Source organism: Gambusia affinis, linkage group LG23, assembly GCF_019740435.1.
Source record: "Gambusia affinis linkage group LG23, SWU_Gaff_1.0, whole genome shotgun sequence".
In the NCBI taxonomy this organism is placed as follows: Eukaryota; Metazoa; Chordata; class Actinopteri; order Cyprinodontiformes; family Poeciliidae; genus Gambusia; species Gambusia affinis.
The window spans coordinates 13452411-13478953 of record NC_057890.1 but is presented as its reverse complement, the minus strand read 5'-3'; the positions used below and the strand labels follow the sequence as shown (position 1 = coordinate 13478953).

Genomic DNA, 26543 nt, shown 5'->3' with positions numbered 1-26543 from the left:
CTATTGAGTGAGTTGCTAGGATTGCCTAGCAAGTTGTCGACTTTAGAAAGATTTAGTGTAATGTGATCAAATATAGTGGAGTTACGGTACATTACTGCTCTAATCCTTAAAGCCATCCACTCGAAGTCCTGATGGTAAAATCCCACAAGGAAAGTTTATGGTTTGTTACCAACTTCACCTCAAAATCCAACCTGACTACCATTAAAAACAGAACGGTTTATTGGTTATCTAGTACTACTAGATAACCAATATATCAAAACCATTGTAGATGGATTGAGTTCCTTGTAGCTTAAACAACTAAAAACCCATTTTCTAACCTCCAGCTGAACTGGGGCAAATATTTTTGCCCATTTGATCCAGAGATCTTCTTACAGCTAGTAATTTAATTTCTGTTTATTACCAGTTCCCAACTAACGTTTTTATTTATAGTCAAAGTATGAGCTTTGATCCTGTCAGTTTACGGCTTTAGTGTGATTGTGTGTGAAAGATTAGCTAACTAGCAAGCTTAGTGTTCCCTCAATTATTTGTGTTGTGCACTTTCTTGTGTTAAAGTATAATTTTTATTACTTTTGTGGTGCAGAAAACAATAATTTATATCTGTTTTGCTGTTTGATGACCAAACCAGGTTGACAAACATTGTCAGTTTGTACTGCAGTAGCAGATGGTGAGATTGGTAAATCATTTCATTAGATTGAGCTGCAGAGATTAATGGGTCAATAAGACCTTCAGTATCAGACCACTCTGGTAACCATTAGCTAAAAGATAGTGTGGGTGGAAAACACTCAGGTCATAGGTATCCCGGTTGTGTGTTTGAAGACCAATATTTGCTCACAGAACTTAACCTGGAACATTTTTTCTTAGCCTGTCTTTATTATGTCTTTATCATTTATTATGTGTGTGCAGAAGCCACACTGTTTATGTAATTTGTGTAAAAAGCCATTTTTAAGTGGTGGTTTGAATTTATTTAGATAAAAAAAATAATCCAAAGCAAACTGGTCCTACGTGGAGGAAGTAATTGCCGTTTATACCCATTCTGTCACCTTTGACCTCTATAAAATATCGGCGTTTATAACGGTTTGAATTAGGTCTTTTCCATTTCAGTGGCCTTTTGCTCCAATTTGAGGGTTTTTGAGCATAATTTGCCTGTTTAATGTCTCAATCAGATTTAAGTTTCGACTTTGACTAGGCCACCCAGAACCTTTGTCTAGACTGACTTTAGTCAATCTTGTCTTAATCAGCTCTGATAAAAGAAATGACAATGACAGTTTTTGGGCAACACTCTATTCGTTTCAGAGAGATTACAGGTTATAACCTAAGCAAAGTCTTTCCAAACTGTAAATAATGATTGTTTTAGGGCTGAAACGATTAATTGTAATGAATTGATTATTGAAATAATTGTCAAGTAGCTTGATAACTAATTAAATAACTGGAGTAGAGTCAGAAAAGGTCATTTGTTGAATAAATAACATATTTAGAGAAGTAATAAAGCTCAAACTGTACAAGTTACATACACATTTTTAATTCAGAATAAAAGCATTTTTGTCTGTAAATATGTTTTACACTAATCTCCTCAAGTGGGAAAGTTTTAGCTTCACTTTGTTCAAATTCACTAAAGGAATTTTGTGTTATTGCATTTAACTGTTTGTTTATTTGCATATTTTAATGTTTTTCTCTTATTGTATGAAAAAGCTTCAGAGGTTAAATAAAAAATCTGGAAAATGTGGCTTTTTTAAAAATGAGATTAATTTACTAATTGTCAGAAAGTAGTCGTTGGTTGCATCCCTGAATTGCTTTAATTCTTCTCAAAGCAAAGTTTTAACTCAACACTGTTCAACTGTTTACTATTTGGGAGTATTTCTACCCTGGTAGACTTATTCCTGGTTCCAACTAGAAACTATATAAATATTAGTTTATGTTAAATTTTGAGTTTTGACACAGGCCACTTTCCAAACCCTTAGATGTGGGTGTGTTTTTTGTGTAAACATCTCATGCACCAGCAGCGTATCCGGTGGCGACTGTTTGCCAACAACTCCCCTCCTATAAATATCCTCAACCGCTAAGCTTGGCGCTGTCTTGTTGTCTTGTAGGTTTGCTAAGAACCTGTCGCCGGATAAGATCAACCTGAGCACGCTGAAGGGGGAGGGCCAGCTGACCAACCTGGAGCTGGACGAGGAGGTCCTGCAGAGTCTGCTGGACCTGCCCACCTGGCTGGCAATCAACCGCGTGTTCTGCAACAAGGCGGCCATCAGGGTGAGGGCAACACAAGGATTTCAAATTATGCCCCAGACTTATTTTGCATGGAGTTATTTAAGGACTCAAGTGAAGTCACGTGTGTGTATGCACACCTACTACATCAGGCAAATCTTTCATTATGAATTTCATGACTGGTGAGGCACAGATTGTCTCAGAATCAAATGTACAAATCTAAAATCCAATATAGGAGCTCATATTTTAATTTTGACCATAACTAATTAATATTTTTAATCAATTTAACAATGCAAGAGCAAGAAAAAAAATTTCTTTGAATTTTTTTTTTTTTTACTGACTTCTTTTTAAAATTCTAAATTATGTGTTATCCTTTACTTGCAAATGAAGACTTTGAAATATTTCTATCACAATGTTAGAAAATAAAACAGCCTTCTCTTTAATTTTTCTTTCATATTTAAAAAATCTGGCAACCACAAGAAGAGTGGCCTTTAAAGGTTTTATTCTGACTGTATTTTTGTATTTTTTCTGCTGCTTTCAATCATTTCAATGTGTAGAAGAAGAGCATGTTTTGCCTGTTGTACTCAGCACTGCCCCTTATCAGTGAGACATGGTACTTTCTGCCTCACGCATTTTCACAGAGCATTCATGGCTGATCAGAAAGACTAATTACGTCACTTGCATTCATTAAATGTATTAGACAGACTGTAGTAGATGCATAGTTCCTCCTTTCTGCTTCACTTACTGTGTGACACAGCGCCCCCTGAGGTGAGGCACAGCACTGCATTGCCTCAGCCCAAACTGTTTTCATGCATTTCATGGATAAATTCAGCCATTTTGTTACCAATAAAAAAATAATAATTCATGAAAATGTCAAGTGGAAAATTAGATTTTGTCTCATTATTGTTTGCGTCTATGTACCTAATTTACTTGTAGGGATTATGCTTCCTCTGATTGTATGTCTCTAGCAGTAATCTTGGTCTCTGACTACTCTACTTTTATGCTCTCTGTTTATTTTATAACTTGATCTGTCTCAGCTTTACATCACATTCATGAGCAGACTTTGGCACACCCTGGAATAGCTGAAAGAAGCTATATAACTTACTTATGGCTCCACATTTGCACAGACCAAGGTCCATTTTCCACCTCTTTTTCTCTTCTTGGACTTTCTCTTCAGTTATTTTAGCTCACTTTTAGTCGCCATTTTGTCAGGGAGCAACACAGTAAGCTCTGTGCTTTGTTCATCCTTGATCGCCCTCCTTTATTGTCTGTTTTTATGCAGACTTTGCTGTTTTTCAGCTGTAATCATTCACTGGAAGTTTTTGTGTTGCGGCAGATTTCTTTATGACAGGTGGAGCTGGTGAGCAGAAACTGTCTTTACTGCTTGGATACATTTCTCTCTCTCTCTCTTTTTTTTTTTTTTTTTTTTTACCTTTTCAGTTCAGGCTGATTTAAAATATGAGAACACAGATTTTTATCTCACTTCCTCACATGTTCAGCTCCCCGTCTCTTGTATCTTCCTCTTACAAATCATCTAAACCCATTATAGTGTCCTATTTAGCTTCAAAATGCTGCAAACAGAAGATATTTGATGCTTGTCCTGGTTAAATGAAGTTTATAAAATGAGGGCATGTTGAGTGGATAAACATATGAAAAAAGCCTCAAATAGGTTAATCTTTATTGCAGTTGCATAATCTCTCACTGAAAGAGAAAAATCCAAGCTTTTCTTTTATTGTAGCTTGGTGAAAAATGTTGACTACACTTTGAATAACTGTTTAGAGTGCAGAATTAATGCAGGTTCACATTGTTGTAGTTGTCCACTCAGTGATGGATGTGAGCTAGCACCCCCTGCTGGAGACTTTGATTATTTTTGTTTAGAGCAAAGCAAATGAAATGTTTAATTCACTTTAACAGTCAAACACTGATTTGTGACTCCTTGATGAACAAGTTGCTCTTTCAAAATAAAACTTGCCAACAAACACTTGCTCTGAATCCATTCTGCTGTGTAATTTGACGTGGACTGTAACTCATCTGGCTTTAGTGCTTGTTTTACTTTCATTAATTTCTCTTTTGGCATTAAACATCTGTTGGCTTTTCATTAACAGATACCATGGACAAAACTAAAGACTCACCCAATTTCTTTGGTAAGTTTATGTTCTTGCTTCTTATCTATTATTAAATCAACCCAAATTGGAAAACCAGATTTCAGTTTCTGTCAAACAACTTGACAGAAACTGCGAGTTTCCCTCTGTGTATTAAAATGCTGGTGGGCCACCAGGCTTTACTTGTGCCCCCACCAGGCTAAGTATTGTTGATTTATCTTAGTTTTTTGAATTGTTCAGTGGATGTAAAGGTAGAGAAAATAATTAAGAAAGAGATCAACTTCAACTCTTGTAATAATTCACACTTTTACGCCATTTTTGTTTGCTTTGTCCCTTTGTTTTTGACAAACACGTTGACATTTATTTATTGATATAATCAAACTAATGTCGCCTAATAGTAGAGATTTGTTTTATGAACACAAAATAATGTTTTCTTTTTGTTGGTGTTAAAGTAAAGCTATGCGTTCTCTTGTAGACCTTGGATAAGGTGATAATGGAAATGAGCACATGTGACGAGCCTCGTCCCCCTAATGGTCCGTCTCCCATAGCAACGGCATCTGGACAAAGGTGAGCTTTTGCATTGCAGGAAAATGAGTTATTTGGTGCCAGAAATCTATTACTCTGATTTCTAAAATGCAGAAGGATGCAGCAGATGCATTGAAATCAAATTTAAAAGTGATGCTTTGATTTAATCTCTTTGCAAAAACCCGATATTAGCCCACATTTACTTGCTAATCACCGTGTTTGTTGTCTGTGCAGTGAATATGGCTTTGCTGAGAAGGTGGTGGAGGGCATTTCCTTATCCATCAATTCCATCGTCATCAAGATCAGCGCCAAGGCTTTCAACGCCTCCTTTGAGCTCTCCCAGCTGCAGGTGTACAGCGTCAACACCAGCTGGAGCATCAGCGACCTGCGATTCACCCGCATCCAGGACCCTCAGAGGGGGGAGGTGGGTCGGCACCGGCTCCTTTCAGAGGAAATGTTTCTGATTAGGCCGCCTTGTGTAGAGATCTTTGACTCATCAACGTTTTTTTTGGCTGCAGATCCTGACGTTTAAAGAAATCAGCTGGCAGATGATCCGCATCGAGGCCGACGCCATCCAGAGCGCCGAGCACGAGATGCTGAGCGCCCCGATCCGTCTCATCACCAACCAGTCCAAGATCAGGGTCACTCTGAAGAGACGGGTTGGTGTCTGAGAAGAGAGAACATCTAATAATTTCTCTTAATAATTATCCACCAAATTAGAGCTGCAACTAACGATTGTTTTAGTAATTATTAATATATCAATTATTCTGCTAATCAGATAAAAAACTGGCACATTCTACTGATTTTTCATTTAACCACTTCATAATCTGCAGAATGTACCAAGTTTCTGGCTGTTGAATTATCAGAATAATTGATATATTAGTTATTGATAAATTAATCGATAACTAATATAATAATTTTTGCAGCGCCACCTGGAACTTTTTCAAATGATCTCAACTAAAAAACTGAAAATTGTGACAGACCAATATAATGTAGTACATAACAAGGAAATTAAAAAAAGTATCATTTTAATTTTACATCTAAATAAATAAATTGTAAAGTGGAGAAAATCGGGCCTGCAACCCATGATTGTTCTAATAATCAATTATTTTGGTGATTAATTGAATAAAAAAAATTGGCACATTTTAAATATGTATATATATATATATATATATATATATATATATTTCATTCAGCCACTTAAACTTTTTTATACAGTATTAGAAATAAATTAGAAGATGCAAATAATTTAATTCCTTTTTAAAATGAGAAAATAAACATTTTACTTCCTGAAATACAATAACAGCACTGCTGTAGGTTAAGCTAAAACTACGTGGATGAAGCAAAAAAATAAAGTTTGCCTGTAAATTTATCTTAATTGCATCTTCATGTATATTTTTTGCACAGTTTTGGCTCTGTACATGTTTTTTTTTTTTCACCAAATGGCTTTTTTTTAGTCTGTATATTCCAGTCAACAGTTGATCAGTAACTAAATAATTACTTCAATAATCAATTAATCATTATTAATTGTTCCAGTCTTGACTCATGCAATGATAAATTGGTCTGAAAACTTTCGTCATGCTGTCAGCCATCTTTGTTTTTCATGTTTGTACGAGCGTTTCTTCCTGATGCAGATAAAGGACTGCAACGTTGTGGCTTCAAAGCTGATTCTCATTCTGGACGACCTGCTGTGGGTTCTGACCGACTCCCAGCTCAAAGCTATGGTTCAGTATGCAAAGTCCCTCAGCGAAGCCATGGAGAAGTCTGCTCAGCAGAGGAAGAGCATGGCTGCAGACGATCAGGTACGTGTTCAGTGAACAAATAACTCTTTCTAAGGTTGGTACAGTGATTTTATTTTAATTTTTTTTTTAAATCTATCTGCTTTGTACTTGCTGTCAAAGTTTTTCTTCTATTTAATCAGAAAATCCGAAAACATTGTTCTGCTCCTCAACATTCCCCTTCCACTACGCTTCCCTCATAATTACTTAATGTCTTAAATTTACTTTAGTATGCCATCTGGTGGACACATTGAGCACTGCATGTTTTACACAATTAAAAGATGTTAAAAACTTAAATCAAGCATTTATTTTTTTCTTTTTTCAGAGTTTGTACTGGTGTTTGAAATCCTTAAAAATTGTAGAATTTCAGTTGGATGTTTTCAAGGTTTAGAAAGTGCCTGGTTTCTGTATAAAGTCCTTGAAAGTGCTCAACATTAAAACTGCAGTTTTATAATGAAGTGCAAGCTAATGTTCTATTAAAAATTTGGAAAACATTCTTTCCAAGTGAGGTCAGATATTTATATACACATAACAAAGGTTTATGTAAATATCTAACAAAAGATATAAAGTTAAATCAAACTAATATTTTCTTTTTTTCTATTGGTTAGAATTTTCAAAAGTATTTCTATTTGCTGAATGCCAGAAAAGGTAGAAAGAAAAATTCTTTAGATTGTTTTTTGTAACTTCCTTTGTATATTTCTCTTTGGATTTGTCTTTTTGCTCGGAAATCTGGGGAAATGCAAGTAAAACAACCATTGATATATTAGTTAAGTTACAAAAAAAAAGGATTATTTATCAGTTGGTTTATTGTGAACCAACTGATAAACTCTTTATCCAAAGTAATATATTAAAATTTAAAGATATTGTTTACTTAAAAATACTGGAAATAATTTATAAAGCATTGAATAAAAGTCTTCCTTTTGATATTCAGAAATTATTTCAGCTAAGATAGAATAAATATAATTTGCGAGGTTTGTTTATATTTGAATGTGCAAAAGAGAAAAGTCAGATAAAGTCTAGATGTGTTTCAGTTATTGATGTGGGATGAATTGAATGATGATTTTAAGTTATGTCCTTTTTTGATGAACTTTAAAAGAGTTTTAAAATGTAAAATGATAAAATCTTATGCTGTTATGTAGATTTCTATATGTACTGTGAAAATATCATGGTAGGTTGTTGGGTAAGAAACAGGGTTGGCAAGAATAAGCTTTGCTTCAGCCTATTCCTTTTTTGGTAAACTGTGGGTTTGTTTATTGTTGTATTTTTTCTTTTGTTGTTTCCTGTGTTTAATGTGGACAATTTACCAAAATAAAGTGATTGATTGATTGATATTGAGTGTTAGTTCCTAATGGTTTGGTGACATATTGATTGTCTTATATTTTACACATTAAACAACATTATTTAAATTGGGGATTTTATTTTAAATTGGGGTTTTATTCTTGGACCAGTCATGTTTGTAAGGTGTGTGAAAAACATAAAAACAGACTGTATGTAATAGTGAATTGGAACTGTCTTTTTTTGGTATATTTGTATTGTTTTTCTCTGCAAGAGTTTGCAAACGTACCTTAAAAATTCTTGAAATCTGCTTAAATTTTACTGTGGAACAAGTGGGTTTTTTTAGGTTTCATTGGCTCTAGAGGCCTTTATTTGATAGTTAATTGACAGGAAAGTGGGTAATGAGAGAAGGGGGAAGACATGCGGCAAAGGTTGCCAGGCCGGGATTCGAACCTGCGACGGCCGCGTCGAGAACTAAGGCCTCCTTATGTGGGTTGTGCTTAACCCCTGCACCACCACGGCACATCCACAGTGTAACCCAGGTTAGTGCAAAAGAAAAGCAGAGGCGCTGAAAGATGCCGTCTGTGTTCACCAGGTTTCGTCGTCGCCGCCCCCTACTGCCCAACAAGTGCGCACCCAGCAGGCGTCCACAGCTGCTGACCAGAGTGCAACCATGGCCAAGCTGTTCAGCGCCTACGATGTGTGTGAGACCTCACACCACCTCCAGATCACACACCTGGATCTGCACATCTGTGATGACATCCACACCAAGGACAAAGGTATCAAATACACATTAGAAACACAGTAGAAGGAAAATTATCCAAGGTTTCTACTCTTATCTAGTTTTACTTTTTGCTCTCTTCTCCACAGGAACCAGTAGGCGGATAACGGGTGGAGCGATGCAGCTTTCCTTCAGCTCCATCACCCTCGACTACTACCCTTTCCACAAAGCAGGTTGGGTCTTCACTTCCTTGTTTCTGGTAAACCTTTCACTGTCTGCTCTCATGTTTCCCGTCCTTTTCTCAGGGGACAGTTGTGTTCACTGGATGCACTACAGCGAAGCCACTAAAACCAGAGAGACCTGGGCCAAGAGTCTGCTGGACGAGTACAAAACTGACGTGGAAAGGTTAAAGGGCGCGGTTCGAGACCGACAAGGCCCCGGCGCTGCACACGGCTCCCCGCATCACGGCTCCCCACATCACGGTAAGCAAAATGCACTTCTTCATACGCTTCAGTTGCTAGCTCAGCAGGACGTCATCCCTGTGGGTTTTCTGTCCCTCAGTGTCCCTTAAGGACGAGGTTTATGAGCCTCTAGGAGGTCAGGAGGGTGCAGAAGGAGAAGTAGGGCTTAGGGAGGCAGATGGAGGACTCCTAGATTGGAGCCCCTACACACAACCTCCACCCCAGTGCTGCTGGTGCCTAGAGCCAGGTACCACTGTGTGTGTGTGTGTGTGGTTTTTGCGCACACCTAGGTGCGGTGATGCACACTCGTTGAAGAGCCCATCTCCATTTGTTTGCTTTTTCTTCCCTCCCTTATTTTTTCTTTTCTTTCCTGTTTTGTTCGTTCTCTCCAGGGAAGATAAACACCTCCTCCTCCAGCGCCTCCTTCAGCCCTCCGCCTCCGAAGACGCAGCTCGTGTCCAGCTCCTTCGTCCTCAGGATGGCGGACTTCAGCATCTACCAGGTCACGCAACACACCCTCAAAAAAAGAAAACAAACAAAAAAAGTATCATTTTGCGGCCATTCCAGTCACGAACTCTTTATGTTGGTAGCAAAAATGTAAGTTTCTTCTAGAAAATAAAGTCTGAAAAGTACGACAGAGGGCCACTGAAAAAATAAATCTATGTCAAATTCAAATAAATAACCTAATATCTTTTAACTATTTGTCAATTATGTTAGTATATGAAAAGAATCAGATAATAGTTTCTTCCTTGTTACAGGATGTGTAAATCTGCACTTTATTCACACTGAACCCTGTCCCACATGTTTGGTTGATTTGAGTTTTTAAATATTTATTTGCTTGATGATGCATAAACAATTCTTATTCTAAGAAACTTTATATGTATTTTTTCTGATGGCCCTAATGATAATGTGGCACGTTTTTGTCTGTATATGCTAGATTATTTGATAAAAATATATCTATATATGTCTAATTTGCTTTAATATCACCCACTGAAGAAAAGCGTCTCCTCAGCATCATGCTGCCACTTTCATTTTGAACCTTTGACATTACAGTTAATGTCCCGTCAAATTAATTAATGTAGCATCAAAATCCTGTACAAAAACGATAACAGAATAGAATAAGTTGATGAAAAGAAAAAAGATAATGCAAAAAATAAATAAGAGTAATATTGATAAGTACATAAAATAAAAATTAAACATCACAACAGAAAAGTTATCCTCTACTCTTTTACTCTGCCCCATAAAATCCCAGTAAAACATGTTAATGGTTGAAAGGTGATAAAATGTGGAAAAGTTGAAGTGTAATAAACAGCTGATTGATTTTTCTGGATCTGTCCCCCCCCCCCTTCAGGTGTCGACGGCAGACCAGCGGCGCTCCAGCCCAAAGACCATGATCTCCTGCAATAAGAAGTCGTTGTATCTTCCCCCGGAGATGCCGGCCATCCATGTCGAGTTTACAGAATATTACTTTCCAGATGGAAAAGATTACCCCAGTAAGGCTTTTACTCAAATAGTTTTTGTTTCCTTCTCTGTATGTGTAAATTTTACACAACATTAAACCTCTTCCCTTTTTCCTCCTCCTGTTCCTGCAGTCCCGTGTCCCAACCTGTACGCCCAGCTCAACGCCCTGCAGCTGGTTCTGGATCCCCGCAGCCTGGTGTGGATCAACCTCTTCGCTCTGGACCTGAGGCAGAGCCTGGAGCAGTTCATGCAGATCTACAAGCTCAACGACTCGCAGAAACCCGACGAACACGTCGACATCAAGGTGGACGGCCTCATGCTGAAAGTAAGCATTAAAGCAGTCGCTGCCCTGCAGAAGTATTCACTGCCCTCAAACCTTTTCCCATTTTATGACGGTGGAATGAAAGTTTTTTCTTATATCGACGAAGACGCAAAAATATGTATGGCTGGTTAGCTCAATTGGTCGGAGTGTGGTACTCATAAAGCCAAGGTCATGGGTTCAATCCCCACACTGGCCAATTGAAACATAAAGTCTTTCAGTAAATCAACAATTCAAAGTAGCAGGAGGATTCAAATTGAACCAAAATTCATGTTGATTTTGAAAAACTTCAGAATTTCACAGCTTTTGTCAACATCATGTAAGTTTTTCTTACATTAATAACTCAACATTATGTGTGGCTGGTTAGCTCAGCTGGTCAGAGTAGGGTATTTATAATGCCTAGGTCATGGGTTCAATCCCCACACTGGACAACTGAGATATAAAGTCTTCAGGAAATAAACACTCTAATATTGCAGGAGGCTGTATATTAAACCATTATGCACATTGATTTTGAAAAACAATAGAATATGAGCTCTTTTCTCAAATCTTCATTGTGGTAAGATGATGCAAGTTTTTTTTAAATCCATGGAAACTCAACATTATGAGTTACCATGTATTGAAGAAAAACCCGCTGAGATTAGCTCAGCTGGACGAGGTGTGGTGCTAATAACGCTGAGGAAAGTGGTTCAATCCCCGTACTGGTCAATGGGAAGACAATGTGTTTCACACAAACAATGCTTCAAAATCGAAAAGGGTGGAAAAATAAAATCAACACTTCAAAATAAAAAAGTGGCTCTGAAATAAAATATATCTTGCTGTTATTTTTATATAATTGCTTTGTTTTTAATGAAATTAATATATATCAAACACAAACCTCAGAGTTTTGCATTCAAACTTGTTGAGGCTAGCTTGCGTAAAGTAGCACAGAAATGTTTGGTGGCAGGAAAATGATACTTGGCTTTAAATGACTTAGAAAATGCATATAATTATTTGTAGAACCTTTTTTTTCTGTTGTTGAAGCTTAATACTTCTCATACTCTTCTCAGGTGGCTGTACAGCGTTAGTTCTTTTATCCAGCTTAAACAATTAATTTCATTAATTGATTTTTTGCAATATGTTTATATTTTTTGCTTGAACACTACTTAAATAACTGGCGGTACTTTAAGCAAATTGCCTTTTTTGTGTCAATTAATCGGTAACTAAGTTAGCAGATGATTATTTCAAAAGTCGATTTATAACAATTATTTGCTCCAGCTCTATTTAAAGTCATGTAAAATGTTTTCTCTGATGTTTGATTGTTTTAGTTGGTGGTTCCCACGGAGCCGGACGCCTCCTACGCTGCGGACTTGCCTCGCTCCGTCTCCATCCAGACATCAGAGATGGTCGCCACCAACACCCGGCACCCCCCCAACTGCACCCGCTCCCACCTGGAGACACTCCTGCAGGCCTTCGAAGGGGAACCCTTCTTCTCTCCATCTTTCTCCACTTTCCCCCGCTCGCCCTCCTCCGTGCCCGTCCTCCACCCCGTCTTCCAGTTGCATGCTCACGAGCAGGACACCAAGCTGCAGCACGTCCACCAGGGGCTGGTGGAGCCCACCATGGGGACGGACGCCCTCAGAATGCCTGCAGCCGCCGACTTCTGGGCGCTGCACTTCGCCCAGTTCTGGGTGGACTACGAAGGCAGCCGTGGGGGCAAAGGGCGGCCGCAGGCCTTCGTGGACTCGTTCCCTCTCACGGTGTGGGCGTGCCAGCCCACCAAGCTTGTCCAGCACCAGGAGAAGCTGAAAGACTCGGCGGGAACTGGACTGTCCAGAAGTTCGTCAGCGGAGGCGGTCGCACGTCTGCAGAGGAAGCGAATGTTGAAGGAGTATTACAGCACCGATAGCACGCCATCATCAACACAAAGTAACGGCCTACATAAACCTCACTCACTGGACAGCCTCCCCAACTCATGCTGCTCCTTGTCACCAAGTAAAGACGCAGACGTCCATCTGTTGGTTCATGTACAGAAGCCGCTAAGCGCTCAGGTACGTTTGTGTTTTTATGTAGAAAGATGTCGTAGTTTTGTGAGAGATTATCCATATAAAGCAGATTGTACTGGATTCATGCACTTCTTGGGTTTCCATAGTTCAAATGTCAGCACTGCCAGGGCCGCCATCTAGTATGACAAGGTTCTATTTATTTGAACTTTGAACTCAGGTCAACTATGTGATCAAATATCAGGGCCAGGCTACAAACTTTTATCTTTTTATTTATGAGAATGAAGTTGTAAGACAATGTGAGGATAAAGTGTTAAAATTACCAGAATAAAGTTGTAATAACAGGAGAAAAGTTTGGATGCTCAAGAAAATGACATCACATCTTATTACTCTAGAACCTTTTTTGTAATTAAAACAACTTTTTTGTTGTAAATTTAAGATAAAATGGTCTTTTTTTTGCTAATGTTATGTCTATATTCTCATAATTAAGCAGAATTACACCCTGTGGTCCAACTCGGAGAAAGGATGATTGAAAGTAAAGTAACTTTTTGAAGATTTTTTTATATTGTTTGTAATTTATTTTTTTTTAAAATGGACCTGGTATGAAAAAATTCAAGATGTAATTTTGATGCCTCAGCATTAAAACAGGTTCATGACGACATAGTACGAAGAACATTTTAATTTTTATTAAGGGTTTTCCAAAGTTGGGTCCAAAAGGGGGGAAAACAAAAAAAAAACAAATAAATTGAATACATTTTTTTATTTAAACAATTTTTTCATAAAATCTATTTTTCAATCATTATTACAAAATATAACTTGATAATTTATTGCACTGGCATTTGACAGGCTCGTCTTTCTGACAGCATAAAATATGAGGCAGCACTTCCACTAAATGAATGCAACATTTTTTTATTGAGAACAGAAAGTAAAAGTGAGAAAAATCGTCCTAAGAGTTGTTTTATTACATATTTTGTATCGTTGTCTGCCGTTTTGCCAGTATTTAATGCTGTTTGAGGGGACATGGAAACGTTCGCAAACCCCTTATTTAGCAAATACTAAGTTTAATATGTCATGATATTTGCTTTTGTTCAAATCTGTGTTTCAGGTGAGCCATCGGCAGTATGTGTTCCTGATGCACCTCCTGCGCAGCCTGAAAACCCTGCAGCAAACGCTGCAGCAGGATCTGGAGAGCATGGCCTCCAAGAGAGAGCGCAAAGACGCGACGCAGCGTCCCGCCGACCACAAACCCTTCACCTTCTGCCTGGGCCTCCTGCTGAAGAGCGCCGAGGTGTCACTCCTCATGAAGCCCATTCCCCAGCCTGAGGGTTCAGGATCTCCTGCTGGGTCAGAGCTCTCCCCCTCGGAGAGCAGAGGGACGCTTGAACCAGCAGGTGACGTGGCGGAGGGGCCAGGAAGGGCCAACGAGGAGCCGGGGTCTGAAGGCGGAGGAGCAGCCAGGCAGCCTTGCACTGTAGACCAGCTGTTATGTGGTGAAGGTCCAGAAGGGGGCGCCACTCTGGGTGCTACCCCATTAATTCCCTCCTCGACTTGTGAGGAGAGGACTCCGGCGAAGAACCCGGACAGGGGGGGATCAGAGGCAGTGGGGGAGGGCTTGGTGGATGGGTTAGGAACTGGGGATGAAGCGGGTTCTAGGCTGGACCCGAAAACCGCTTTGATCGACCCGCTTTCTGACTTCAGTGACAAAGAGAAAGCTGCAGCTGCAAAGATGCCTCAGTCAATTTCCAGGTACATTTTTCTTTATTTCTTAAGTTTGCATCTTATTAAAGATGCAAACTTTAATCATGCAAAATGATTCTTTTTCAAAGCTGATAGCGATGTGAGTCTTTCAGCGATTTATTTAGATTTTTAGGGGCCACCATTTGATTCAGAATTTATTTTTAATTCAGAAGCTATTCAAACGGTCTAGAAATTCTGTTTAAAACAATTCTGTAAGTGTTCATACAGAACCAAATTCCATCAATGTACATATTTCTAAAATAAAATAAAGTCAAAGAATTATTCAAAATGGATATAGGCAGGACGGCTTTCTTCGGTGGCGTCAAGCAATATGCAGAATACTCACTGATAGGCAAAGACGTACAACTTAAACGCAACTTAATATTTATTTTTGAGCATTTTCAGTCTGATTCAATTCTGATCGAATTCTGAATTCAAACAATTCAGAGTCAGGATTAGGAATTATGACTCTTTACAGAATTTTTTTTCCCACTTTTTTGTTTAATATCTGAAAATTGAGTCTATTCAGGAGTGAATATACCCTGCTTTTTAAATACTTTGGTTCCAATCCACATTTAAGTCTTATAAAATATGACAGATTATGACCACTGCAAAATAATGGGTCACATTTATCAACAGAATTATAATTTCTTGCAGCAGATTTTAAGAAATATCGGTGTCTGTAGTTGTCGTCTTAATCTTAACAGCAGCCTTTTACACACTGAGTAATGAGGGAAAACTAAATACAACAAGCAGATTTATTTCTGTCCTCATAAATTCTGACATTCTTCTCTCCTGCAGTGTTTCTGAGAACCGTTCTATCAATAACCTTCATGTCTTTCTGCCACTGATCCAATCTTCCTGAACACAAGAGCTTTGTGTCTAAACTTCCAGTGTCACTCATTTCATGTTTCAACCTCATTCATTGTCCATAATTTCTGAGCTCATTAACTCTCTTTTCTGCCTCTTGCCTTTCACTTTGACCGACGTGAGGTGTGTGTGTTTTCTCTCTACCAAGGAAAGGAAGTTTGTCTGTGGTTTCTGATCTCCTCAGCTCCTCAAACTCCAGCAGATCCGCCTCCCTTTATTCCATGTCTAACATGTAAGGCTCTGGATCTGTGACTAGATATGGTAAAGAGTTGACTTCACACCTGCAGCGTGACGTGTGTGTGTGCGTGTGTGTGTGTGTGTGTGTGTGTGTGTGTGTGTGTGTGCGTGTGCGTGTGTGTGTGTGTGTGTGTGTGTCCTTGTTCTCGTGACGGTCTCATGAATAAAATCTGTCCAAATGTTTGTGGATCCCCCAGTGGGCATTTGCATGTGTGCACGACACCCTGTTTTTATCGTCTCTCTCTTATAATTTTCTTTTATAATAACCTTTTTTTCTTTTTTACTGTTTTGATGTTAAAACAAGAAGCTTTGTGTCGTCTTTGTCCGTTTTTAGCCTTGTGTTCTCTGATTTAGTTCTGGTTTTATTTCCAATCATTTGTAGCCATTAAGAGAGTAGACATGACCTTAAACAACCCCACACAGACGAGATGATGCATATTTAATTCACGGCTGCCCCACTGAGCTCTGGGAGCACAGTAGCCTCAAATCTCATTTGTCAGGATTATAAAATGTATTTTAGACCTAATAAAATTGAAAAATTGCACCTATTTTTAACAGATATCTAATTTGATCTAAATGTAGTCGTGTTAGGATTCAGTATTCATTTTCTTCTGCTTTTTGCATCATTTTTTCTTATGCATTTGTGTTTTTTATTTTTGTAGCGGTCGTTTGATGCGCGATCGCTCCCAGTCCAGTTTCTCTGTGTCCTATAAGAACATGAAGAAGAGTCCGTCCCTTCAGTCTCTGGACAACATCTCCATAGACAGCTACTTGATGGAAGACGGAGACACTTACAGCTTAACGGAGAGAGGTGGACTCAGTTACATACTCTGTATAAAAACACAGATATACTTTTTTCTTCCTTTTTTAACCTTAATGACACAAAAACACTGTTTAAAGTCGTTTAGTGTTACCAAAATTATTTCTTTCTAAATAAAACCCAAATTATTGAGGCCCACATAAAGATATCAATGTAATATTACAGTTTATAAAGACCTTAATTTCTTGTTTTATTAAATAAAATTGTAAATATTTGGCTATAATCCCAGTTGTTGTATTTGGAGGACAGGTGTGATGCGTTATAGGCCACTTTAACAATGAACAGAGGAAATTATAGCCTTCTGAAACATATGATTTAGCAAAAAGAAAACATTTTGGTAAAACTAACTGACCTAAAACAGGAAAACAGATGTGGTCTGACTGTGTGCTTCTGACTTTTCAAAATGTGTATGAAAATATGTAGTTTCAACTCTACACTGCAAAACATTTCATTCCTGTTAGAACCACCAACTTTAATTCATTTGTTTGGATTTAATGTACAAAAGTTATGCATAATTTCTATGGTTGTGTTCTAACAAACTTTAATACTAATAAATTTTGCTAGATGATAAATTGTTCCAGTAGTTATTACAATAAACAATAATATTGTCGTTTTGAGACCATTTTCATGTTATATATTGCTAATTGCTAAATCCGTCCACTCAAAGTCCAATAAACATTTAATTTTATAAATTAAACTTAACACTGAATCTGAAAGATATATCAAATATCCAAAATTAAAAAAAATCCACCAAGAATAACAAATAAAGCGGAAACAAATAACATAAACAAGCATTAATAAAATGAACTACAATGTCTCTGTTATCAAAATATTATCAGAATGTAGCTCATTATTATTATGCTAGTAATTGATTGATTGATTATTGCGACAGGCTGAGTTGTATTGTGAAGAAATGTTCCATTTATCAAGTTAGCATCCGTAGCTAACTTTAATAAACTTCTTGTACATTTTGCATTTCATCTTTTGCACAAATCAGGAGAAACGGTACAGATGTACTTACAAGATGCTTGTCACTAACAGCAGGGGGCAGCGTTGTGCTTATTTTCAGTTGAGCAGCTTGATAGGAAACCATAAAAGTCTCATTTTTCTTCCTCTCGTTGTATATTTTTCACAGACGATGTGTCCATCTCCGGCTTCAAGGACGCCATCAGCGAGCAGAACGTCCCGGAGAGCGCCGCCGAGGCAGTGACTGTCCAGGACAAGGACGGGGCCGCGTCCCCCGACAGCGTCAGCGCCACCTCCCAGAGCATCGACGAGCCCGCCAAAGACACGGTGAGAGATCCAGGAAGTTTTTGACACAGAAGATGTCAAAACGCCAAGATGATGATGCTGAATGTCCTCCTCCAGGTGTCTGTGCTGGTGCTGAAGGTCCAGACGTTGTGTGTGGGCATGGAGGCCGTGGGCGAGAGCTCAGCCGTGACCCTAGAGGTCGGTCGGGTCACTCCTAACCAGCTGGGCAACATTGGCCTCAGAGAGTACCTCAGCAACCGCAGCCTTGGTAAGTAAAACCATCGATATGATTTATTACAGTTTCTGCATGTTTTCCACGTTCCACCCACTTTTCACAGCTTTTGCATATTTTATCTGTAATATTATTTTGTCTTTTTTCATCTGGAACTTCTTTAAATTATCGTGAAAATTGGCATGTGGGAGGAGTTGTTGAACTTACATTTAGAGCGCCTTTTTTTTTTTTTTTTACTCCAGAACAATTATGAGACAATTGTGAGACAGAACGAGAAATTAGTGGCTTTTGTCCAAGAGCAGGAAGCTGCAGGGTGTTACTGGAAAGGTTAAAATGCTTTTCTTAGAAAAATAAGAGGAGTTCCTGAACTATAAAGGTTTTAAATGAGCTTTTATTATCATCTAGATTAAGGAAAACAGTGTTTTAAAAAAACCCAACAACTTTCTTATAAAGGAGATTATATTTACAATATTTACATTATTTTGACATTTTAGGCAATATAATTTTAGTTTGGGTTATAGAAGCACAGGATCTGGGATTTTGTCCAAACCTATTCAAAATTAATTCGCTCTATACCAGCTTTAAGATTTCAGAAAAGCCAAGTTGATAATTTCATTTTCATGTTTTCTGAATTTCCACGAATGGTTTCACAAATTGAGATTAGAGATTATATTTTAAACTCAGAACTAATCAATATCAGGTCAGATACCAAAGATGCCAAATCAGAAACCAACAATGAATCGTAATTGTTTTTATGTTATTTTAGAGGCAGTAAGTATTGAAATCTATTTTTCCTTTGTTTGTTTTTATTTTATTTTATTTCAGAATAGACAGAGATCAGAAAATGGAGACTCTTCAGATTTTTACTGAAACTATTGCGATTAAAAAATAAATAAGCCGCCATACCCACCCAAACAGAGAGAAAATAAGAGTAAAATGCTCAAACTTTCCCTAAAATTAGTGTTTTTACAGATGTACATAACATGGCTTATCACTGTTATAAATTTTATTGAATAAACTATATTAGCTAACATTACATTACATAAATGTGCATAAAGTATTAAAATTATTAGACAGTTTAGGAAAATATCTATTGTTACGCTGATGATACTCAGCTATATTTATACAAAAAGCCTGACCAATCCAATCTAACTCCAATCAAGACTGCAATTAATATTTATACTGTAATAAAATGAATTGGGTTAGAACGTAATGATATGATTGGATTAAAATGGATTGTGAACAACCTATTCAGGTGAGATTAGGAATATAATCAGAAATGCTTAAAAACTAGATGACAGATTAGTTTGTTGTGTTCAGTTTCACAGGTTTTCCACTCTAACACACCCATCCCTGCTTCTGTCTTTATTTACCTCCCGTAACCACAGGTATGGTGTGTTCAGTACCAATACCTGCTCAGAGCAGCCCAGGTAACCGCTGGGTGTTAATTCACCATGTCAGTCCTAACATGCATGCTTGGCTTGGCGCTTCTGTGCCTGTGCTTAACATGTTTACACACATGAAGCCTGTGTGTTTGCTGCTTTTCCAGCAGCAAACGGGGAGCACTTGCGTGTGTGTGGGTGTGTGCGTGGGTGTGTGTGTGCGTGTGTGAGTGAGTGTGAGTGGCACTTAATGAAGGCTAGATTTGTCTGTAATGGACTGAGTGGTCCCATTATTTGCAACATTAGGCCCCCCAGTCTTTAAACACGGCAGATTTAAATTAACTTCTGGTTTTTGCTCGGACAGATTTAACCCCTAATCCTCCCGTTCTCTTCTCCGTCTAATTCTCTCCATCCTCCTCTTCCTCTCTCTCCACTGCAGCAGACTTTGCCGTTTCAGTCCAGTGATTCAGGCAATGAGAGAGACACCAGCTTTACCCCCCCTGCCACCTATTTCTATCTCCCATCCTCCCTCTCTTTCCATCCAATTTTACCCTCCCTCAAACTCCCACTCCATCTTCCTCCTAATCCTGTCGCTCACCCCTCCGTCTCCACCTTTCCTTTTCTTCTCCAGGCCATCTTTTCCCTCTCCTCTCTGTCTTATCTCACTCATTCAGTCCTTCTGAATAGCTTCTGGCTTTTTCTTGTTTTGCATTTTCCACCTTCCCCCCCCCCAACTGTAGCTTCTCAGAACAGAGAGAAAATGTCACTTCATGTAGGAAAAGCTGACAGCTCTGCGTATTTGTGCAGATCTCTGTGTTTCCTCTACATTTTAACCCTCTATATGTTCTTTCAAAGCTTTTTAAGAGAATCAATACGTTAATTTCCATGACTTGCTGAATGATGTTTTGTGACTTCTGATGTGTTTCAAGTACAATTATCTCTCAACTTCAGCTTTTATCACATAATTTTCTTATCTTTTTCAGAATTTAGTTTGTTCACACATGAATAGTTAAAGTTGGGAGTTTGTTTGAACAGCTAAAGTCAGGAAACATAATTAAACATGACTGTCAGCCGGAGCCTGTGGGACGGTGAAAAGCCTCTTTCACTTCTTTCTTCCTTCTAAGGGAATCTCTGCCTTTTGTCTCCAACTCCTTTTTATGATCGGCTGCTTCCTCCTTTACAGTCGCTTCACGTCTCACTTAAAGCTGCTCTTAAACCCGACATCAAAATACTCCACACATCACTTCAGCGGCTGCTTTTGAGACTATTTACCTGGAAGAAACCATCTTAAATTTCTTGAAACAGCCGTTTAAAGTTCATCAGGTTATTTGACGAAATAAAAAACATTAGCAAAGATTAAAGAGATGTAGAGCAGGTAAGATATTGACTGCTCATATCATCTCAGCACATCCCACAAAGTGTTACAATACAGACAATAACTAAATAAATAATAGTTATTTAAAGTTCACTAATTGCTTACCTCTAAAGTAAAAAAAAAAGTATTTAACTTACAGAACTATTAATATATTTTATTTATTTTATTTTATATTTAGGTCGTGTTTTTATAATTAATTGTACGCATTTTACATTTTATATTTATATTTAACACTTTAGATGGGAGTAAATTGTCAACAAATGAGCAATTTCCCCTTTGGGATCAATAAAATATATTCCACAATTCTGTTACATTTTATTTGTATTTATTTTTCAGAGGCAAGTGTCACACATGGACTTAAAATAAAGTCAAAATATTAAAACTATGTTCTGTTTTAATGTGGAAATTACAAAAAATTAAATAATGCTTATATATGATGTAAAGAAGTACATTCTTATATATATATTATTCATTAACTAAAATATTTGAACAAGCAATTATCCTTTATAATATATTTAATAGGTTACTTTTTTTAACTTAACCTTTTAAAGATACGATAGGTGAAATTTAAAAAATTACTTTTTTAATTTAATCTATTAAAAGTATTATAGGTTAAATTAATAGCTTAAATTTTAAAAATTAATCAAATTTGACCAATTGAATAAGTAAAATAAAAAAGATTAAAAAATTAAAGATATTTATTGATATTTTTTTAATGTACTTTTTGTAATCTAAGCTCTGAATTTAAAAAAAAAACGTTTGAGATTAAAATGTATTTTTGTTTCTGTGTCAGTAAAGTGAGACTGATGCAGAGTAGAATAAAGTTACAGAAGTTGCATTTTACGCTCTGGAGTATTTTGAGGTCAGAGGTCAAATCGTGAGCCGCTGTGTTCTCCTCCACAGCAGGTGGGGAGACCCGCTCTGACTCCAGCCGCGGTCTTTACAATCCGGAGGTCCGGGCTCGCCTGGAGAGCGGGCCGAGCGCCGCCGCTCACTCCCTGCTGGCGGAGCGCAACGGCTTCCTGCAGCTGCATCTCCATGGATACCAGGCCAACTTCATGATGGCGTCGCTGCGCAACCTGGCGCTTTTCCTGGAGGGCGACCGCTCCACCGACGTGATGCCCATGGAGATCAGAATCAGGGACACACACATCAACTTAGAGGTGAGGAAACCTTTTAGTTCACGTTTGAAGGTCATGATTAGAGTTACATTTACTTGAGTAACTTTCTTGAAAAAATGTACTTTAGGAGAATTAAAAATCTTGTTTTAACCAAAAATTCAGACACACACCTGCAGTTTTTGCTGAAGTCTTTTAAGTTTTGGTTTTATTGAAAGAAAATGATTTGGAAACATTTTCTCTTTTACATTTACATTTACTTTTATTAATTCTTGTCATTTTTGTCCTTGAAATGCCAAGATTTCCACTTAACTTTACATTTTGGCCCATCTGATGATGTAATTTTTAAATATTAAATGATCTGTAAAATATTTATTCAAGTACAGAGTAACTGATCAAATTATCAAATACTTTTTTTTTACTATTATTTGAGTAACTTCTTGGACGGACACTTTTTACTTTTTCTTCAGTACTTTTATTCTGAAGCATTTCTGGATTTTCTACCCACTGAGGGAAAAACAAACGTGTTTTAACCAAAAATTCACCAGGCGCAGACACGCCTGCAGTTTTTGTTAAAGATTTAGAAGATTTCTTATTGAAATAAAAATCTTTTTTGCCTGATTTTATTTTTTGATACTTGTGTGAATTCTTGTCAATTTTTTCCCTTAAAATAAAAAAATTCCACTTTATATTTTGGTCCATCTGATGATGTAATTCTGAAATATTAAATGATTGATAATTTAATCTGTTACTCTGTACTTTAGTCAACATTTTACCAAATACTTTTTTACTCTTATTTGAGCAACTTCTTGGATGGCTACTTTTTACTTTGACTTGAAAAGTTGTGAGTACTCTATTCCCCTCTGGTTATGTCATATAAAGTCAATTTTGATGTAATTTCCTGTCTGCAGCAGGGAGACGACGGCGCTGACAATCCCGACGCAGAAACAAACACGCTACACGTGGACAGCCTCATCGTACGCAGAAATGACGACGGGTCTTTCTCTGTCGGAGGTAAACGCATCAGATCTCCCACCTCACCAAGCTGTGATCAATTAAAAACTCTCTCGTCCTTCGTTCTCGTCACAGTGGACAGCGCCGCAGACGCCAAACCCAAGAAAGCGCCGACGGACGGCGCGCTGAGTCCGCTTCCTGAGGCGGTGAGCGGCGTCTGCAGGACGGTGAAGGCGACACAGACTCAAACGCCGCCCAGCAGCCCCAGGCCGACCGCCAGGGAAAAGGTCAGACTCTAACGATGAACTAATCTGGAGTTTGAAGGTTAAATTTGGACATTTGGTAACATTACAACTGCAAACTTTAATGTGTTTTATTGGAATTAGAACCAGAACCGAACATGGAGAAGCAGCATTCAGGTTGTGTGCTCCACAAATCTGGAACCAACTTCCAGAAAACTGCGAAACAGCTGAAATCAAGATGGAAAACTTACCTATTTAGAGTTGCTTTTAATCCACAATAAATGGAACATTGTCCAACATATTTGACGTACATTTACTTGATGATTTTCATGACATCATTTGACAAAGTTTAATGTTTATTGCTTGCTTTATAATTGGTTTCCATATTGTGTTTTTATGATAAAGTACTTTGAACTGCCTTGTTGCTTAAACATCTTAAGCAAATAAGCCTGACTTGAGTCTGTAGACAGCAATTTTCAAGTCTTGCCACAATTTGACACTTCTATTTGTATCTGGACTTTGACTAGGCCACTCTAACGCATGCTTTAATTTGAAAGATTTCTTGTTTTACCTCTTGCTGGATGTTTAAGATTAGTTAAAGGATTAAAATATCCAGGATTTGTACTTTTTTCCCATATTCCTCCCAACCACTCTGACTAGCTTCCTTGCTTCTGCTGAAGGAAAGCCCATATCATAATGCAGCCACCACCATGTTTGTTCTTAGGTATTGTATGTTCAGAATAATGGTCAGTCTTTCATCTGCATCAACGCCTAGATGTTCAATTTTGATCTTATACGACCATATTTTTCAGGGTTTGATTTGCAAGATGTTAATACTTTGAACTTTTCTGGATTTTGCCACAAAATTTAGAGAATCACCACTTCTTTTTTTGGGGGGGCTTTTTTACACTGGGATCATGTTTCTGCTGTGCTTCCAGATGCTGCTGGAGGAGAACGAATGCCTGAAGGTGGAGCTGTCCAGAACCAAGATGGCGCTGGCCGAGGCTCAGATGGAGAAAGACTCGCTGCTTCACCGCATGAAGAGCCTAAAGATGAACACCAGCTAGAACTGCCTCATCAGTGACGAGCTCCAACTCTGACTGCAAGAAAAAGAGGACTTCATATTTTACTTTTTACTTTAACTGCACACTTTGTTGAGGGAGATACCACGACTTGTGACTTTTGAAGAGGACAAAGAAATGTTTTGTTCTGTTTTGTTGAACAAATGCAAAAAAAGAAGATATTCTGTTTTAAAGCTTGTGAAAAAGATGGTAGAAATCTTTCATGTTTTTGGTGCCTACAGTGACTCATCCCTCACTACTTCTGTTATTAAAACCACCACAGAAACCTGGAGATCTGAAAGAAAACCGAATGTCGCATCGTCAGAGGAATGTCAAAAAAAGAGAAGGAAAAAAGGCGACTTACTTTGCACTGCGCTGAGTTTTCAGTGCGTTCAAATTCAGACTCTAATTGTACAAGAATGTGAACATGTATTTTCTACAGAACCTTGAAGGATTTTGTAGTGTTTGCAGTTGAATGTGATTTTTTTTTTTTTTTTTTTCGTGAGTCTTAGACGGAACAAGCATTTTGTGAGATGCGGAGGACAAATATCGGTTCACTTTACAGCTTTTTCAAATGCCTCAGAATTAGCTGTTGCCTCCACGTTTGTCCTATTTTTATATCTGTAAATATTCAATGCTGCACTTTTTAAAACTGAGGCACTGTAAATATAGCGATCACAGCTGTGGGAGAACAATTGGAGCAAAGCGTGAAAAAAACGGGCCACTTTGTAGCTGCCCAACTACATGTGTGTTTCTTAATGTAAAAACTAAGAGGAAAAAAAAAATCCATGTATTTGAATGACTTTCATGAACAAGTAATGACAATATTTGCTGCTTTATTCATCCCTGTGTGATAAATTACATGTTCATAACTAAAATCGACTTATTTTTCTAACAGCAGGAAAGTGAAGGTATGTTTAGCTCTAATATTTAACTGTGATAAATTTAGAACACACATGCAAAACATCTACTCTTAAAAAAACAATTTAAAGTTCTGGTTCCTCAAAAATAATAAAAAATTAACAACTTTTAATCAATATTTTTGCTGCAATCATTTTCTCCCCTTCTTACTAGGAGGAAGTAAGCAAAAAAAAAAAAAGTATTTTTTTCTGTCAAAGCTGCTGAAATACCGATAGAAAATAAAGGATCCATTTTGAACGTTTCATCTTTTTATGAAGTTTCTGGTTTGAATTTACTTGCATTTTGTTAATTTTACTCTATGATCTAACTTTGGTTACACATGGGTTCAACTTTTATTAGCTATAAGTATTTTTTTTTTCTATTGATGTGTACCTGCGATGAAAATGACAGACTTGAAATTTTGGTGGTGTAAAAACTAATTTTCTCCACTGCACATTGTAAATTTGTTGGCAACTGCTTACATTACAAAGCTATCCTTTAAAAAAAAAAGATTTTTTTTTTTTTTTGAACCGATCAGTTTGCGCATGTTTATTGTAGTTCTCGTTATATCTCCGACATACTGCGTTCACACTGCATCCTGAAATGCCCTACATCCGTTTGTTTTTGTGTGAAGTATGACTTTTTTTTCGCGGTGTCGTTCACACTTCCAAGTATGTGATGTCCAATGTGAACTTCAAACGAGCTGAAAGTGACCCGCATGCGCAGTGGAGGGCGTCCTCAGTGTTTAAGTAAACGTGGATGCTAACGGTGGCGCGTATCTTACGATTCTGAAATTGATGTCCGACCGGACCCAGCACATTAACAACTTAATCTTCATTAAGGTCTGCCATGCTGGTTTGTTTTCTTCCCGTTTGCGCGCATCAGCACGCAGAGAAGTGACGTTTGTCGAGTATCAATGACGTTCAGATCGGATGACTGCGAAAAATCGGATGTGGGTCACTTCAGGCTGCAGTGTAAACGTAGGGTTGTTTAATTACACATGTTCTACATATGCTGACGTTCCTTTGTCTAATAAATTTAATGAATATGAGGGAATATGTCACATATTTAGTATTTTTGACCGGCCATAAATGCGCAGTGAAAATGCGGAGGTTGAGGCAGAAAGTACTGGGCCTCACAGATAGGGGCAGTGCTGAGCCCCATGGACCTTACCAGAGGGGCCGCTTTTCATTGGCTGATGCTCATTCTACGTGGTCACGTGGGTGGCAGTCTCACAAACACGAGCTTTTCGTTAGCTAAGTACCGCATAATAGCAGTTCTGATACAACTTCTACACCTTGAAGCCTGTCTGCTACACAGTCTAACGTTAGCTAAACAGATCAATATGCAATGTGTACTGTATCTGACACACACTAAAGATTTTATTTTAGCAGAAAACGCTTTGGACTAAACTGTTACTCGTGTTAGCCACTCTAGCACAAAGTACAGCTAGTCAATCAACCATCGCTGTGTTCAGGGAAGCGCTGATTAATAATCCAGAAATAAATATCAAGCCTGGAAACTTGATATCGTAACGG

The 26543-nt window shown here is 37.9% G+C and overlaps 1 protein-coding gene and 1 non-coding gene across 13 annotated transcripts in view; both read left to right on the top strand.

Annotated features, from left to right (window-relative positions):
• Positions 1-25268, top strand: part of uhrf1bp1l (UHRF1 binding protein 1-like) — a 34180-nt gene extending 8912 nt beyond the window's left edge. Inside the window, exons 2-24 of one of the 12 annotated variants that reach the window (XM_044107736.1) lie at positions 2088-2250; positions 4311-4349; positions 4783-4874; positions 5067-5256; positions 5351-5491; positions 6467-6634; positions 8481-8664; positions 8756-8839; positions 8912-9073; positions 9460-9569; positions 10419-10560; positions 10660-10853; positions 12152-12874; positions 13932-14572; positions 15582-15665; positions 16333-16481; positions 17626-17783; positions 17859-18009; positions 19362-19403; positions 21634-21893; positions 22760-22862; positions 22938-23089; positions 23983-25268. In XM_044107736.1, the coding sequence (XP_043963671.1) occupies positions 2088-2250; positions 4311-4349; positions 4783-4874; positions 5067-5256; positions 5351-5491; positions 6467-6634; positions 8481-8664; positions 8756-8839; positions 8912-9073; positions 9460-9569; positions 10419-10560; positions 10660-10853; positions 12152-12874; positions 13932-14572; positions 15582-15665; positions 16333-16481; positions 17626-17783; positions 17859-18009; positions 19362-19403; positions 21634-21893; positions 22760-22862; positions 22938-23089; positions 23983-24111 (4261 nt within the window). In that variant the 3' untranslated portion in view covers positions 24112-25268. Of the gene's footprint in view, positions 1-2087; positions 2251-4310; positions 4350-4782; positions 4875-5066; positions 5257-5350; positions 5492-6466; positions 6635-8480; positions 8665-8755; positions 8840-8911; positions 9089-9459; positions 9570-10418; positions 10561-10659; positions 10854-12151; positions 12875-13931; positions 14573-15581; positions 15666-16332; positions 16482-17625; positions 17784-17858; positions 18010-19361; positions 19404-21633; positions 21894-22759; positions 22863-22937; positions 23090-23982 lie in introns of all 12 variants that reach the window. The other 11 variants (XM_044107734.1, XM_044107735.1, XM_044107733.1 and 8 more) reach the window with 11 other exon arrangements.
• On the top strand, positions 11205-11278 carry trnai-uau. The gene has a single exon. It is a non-coding gene; the product is annotated as a tRNA-Ile (tRNA).
• Positions 25269-26543: the final 1275 nt, after the last annotated feature.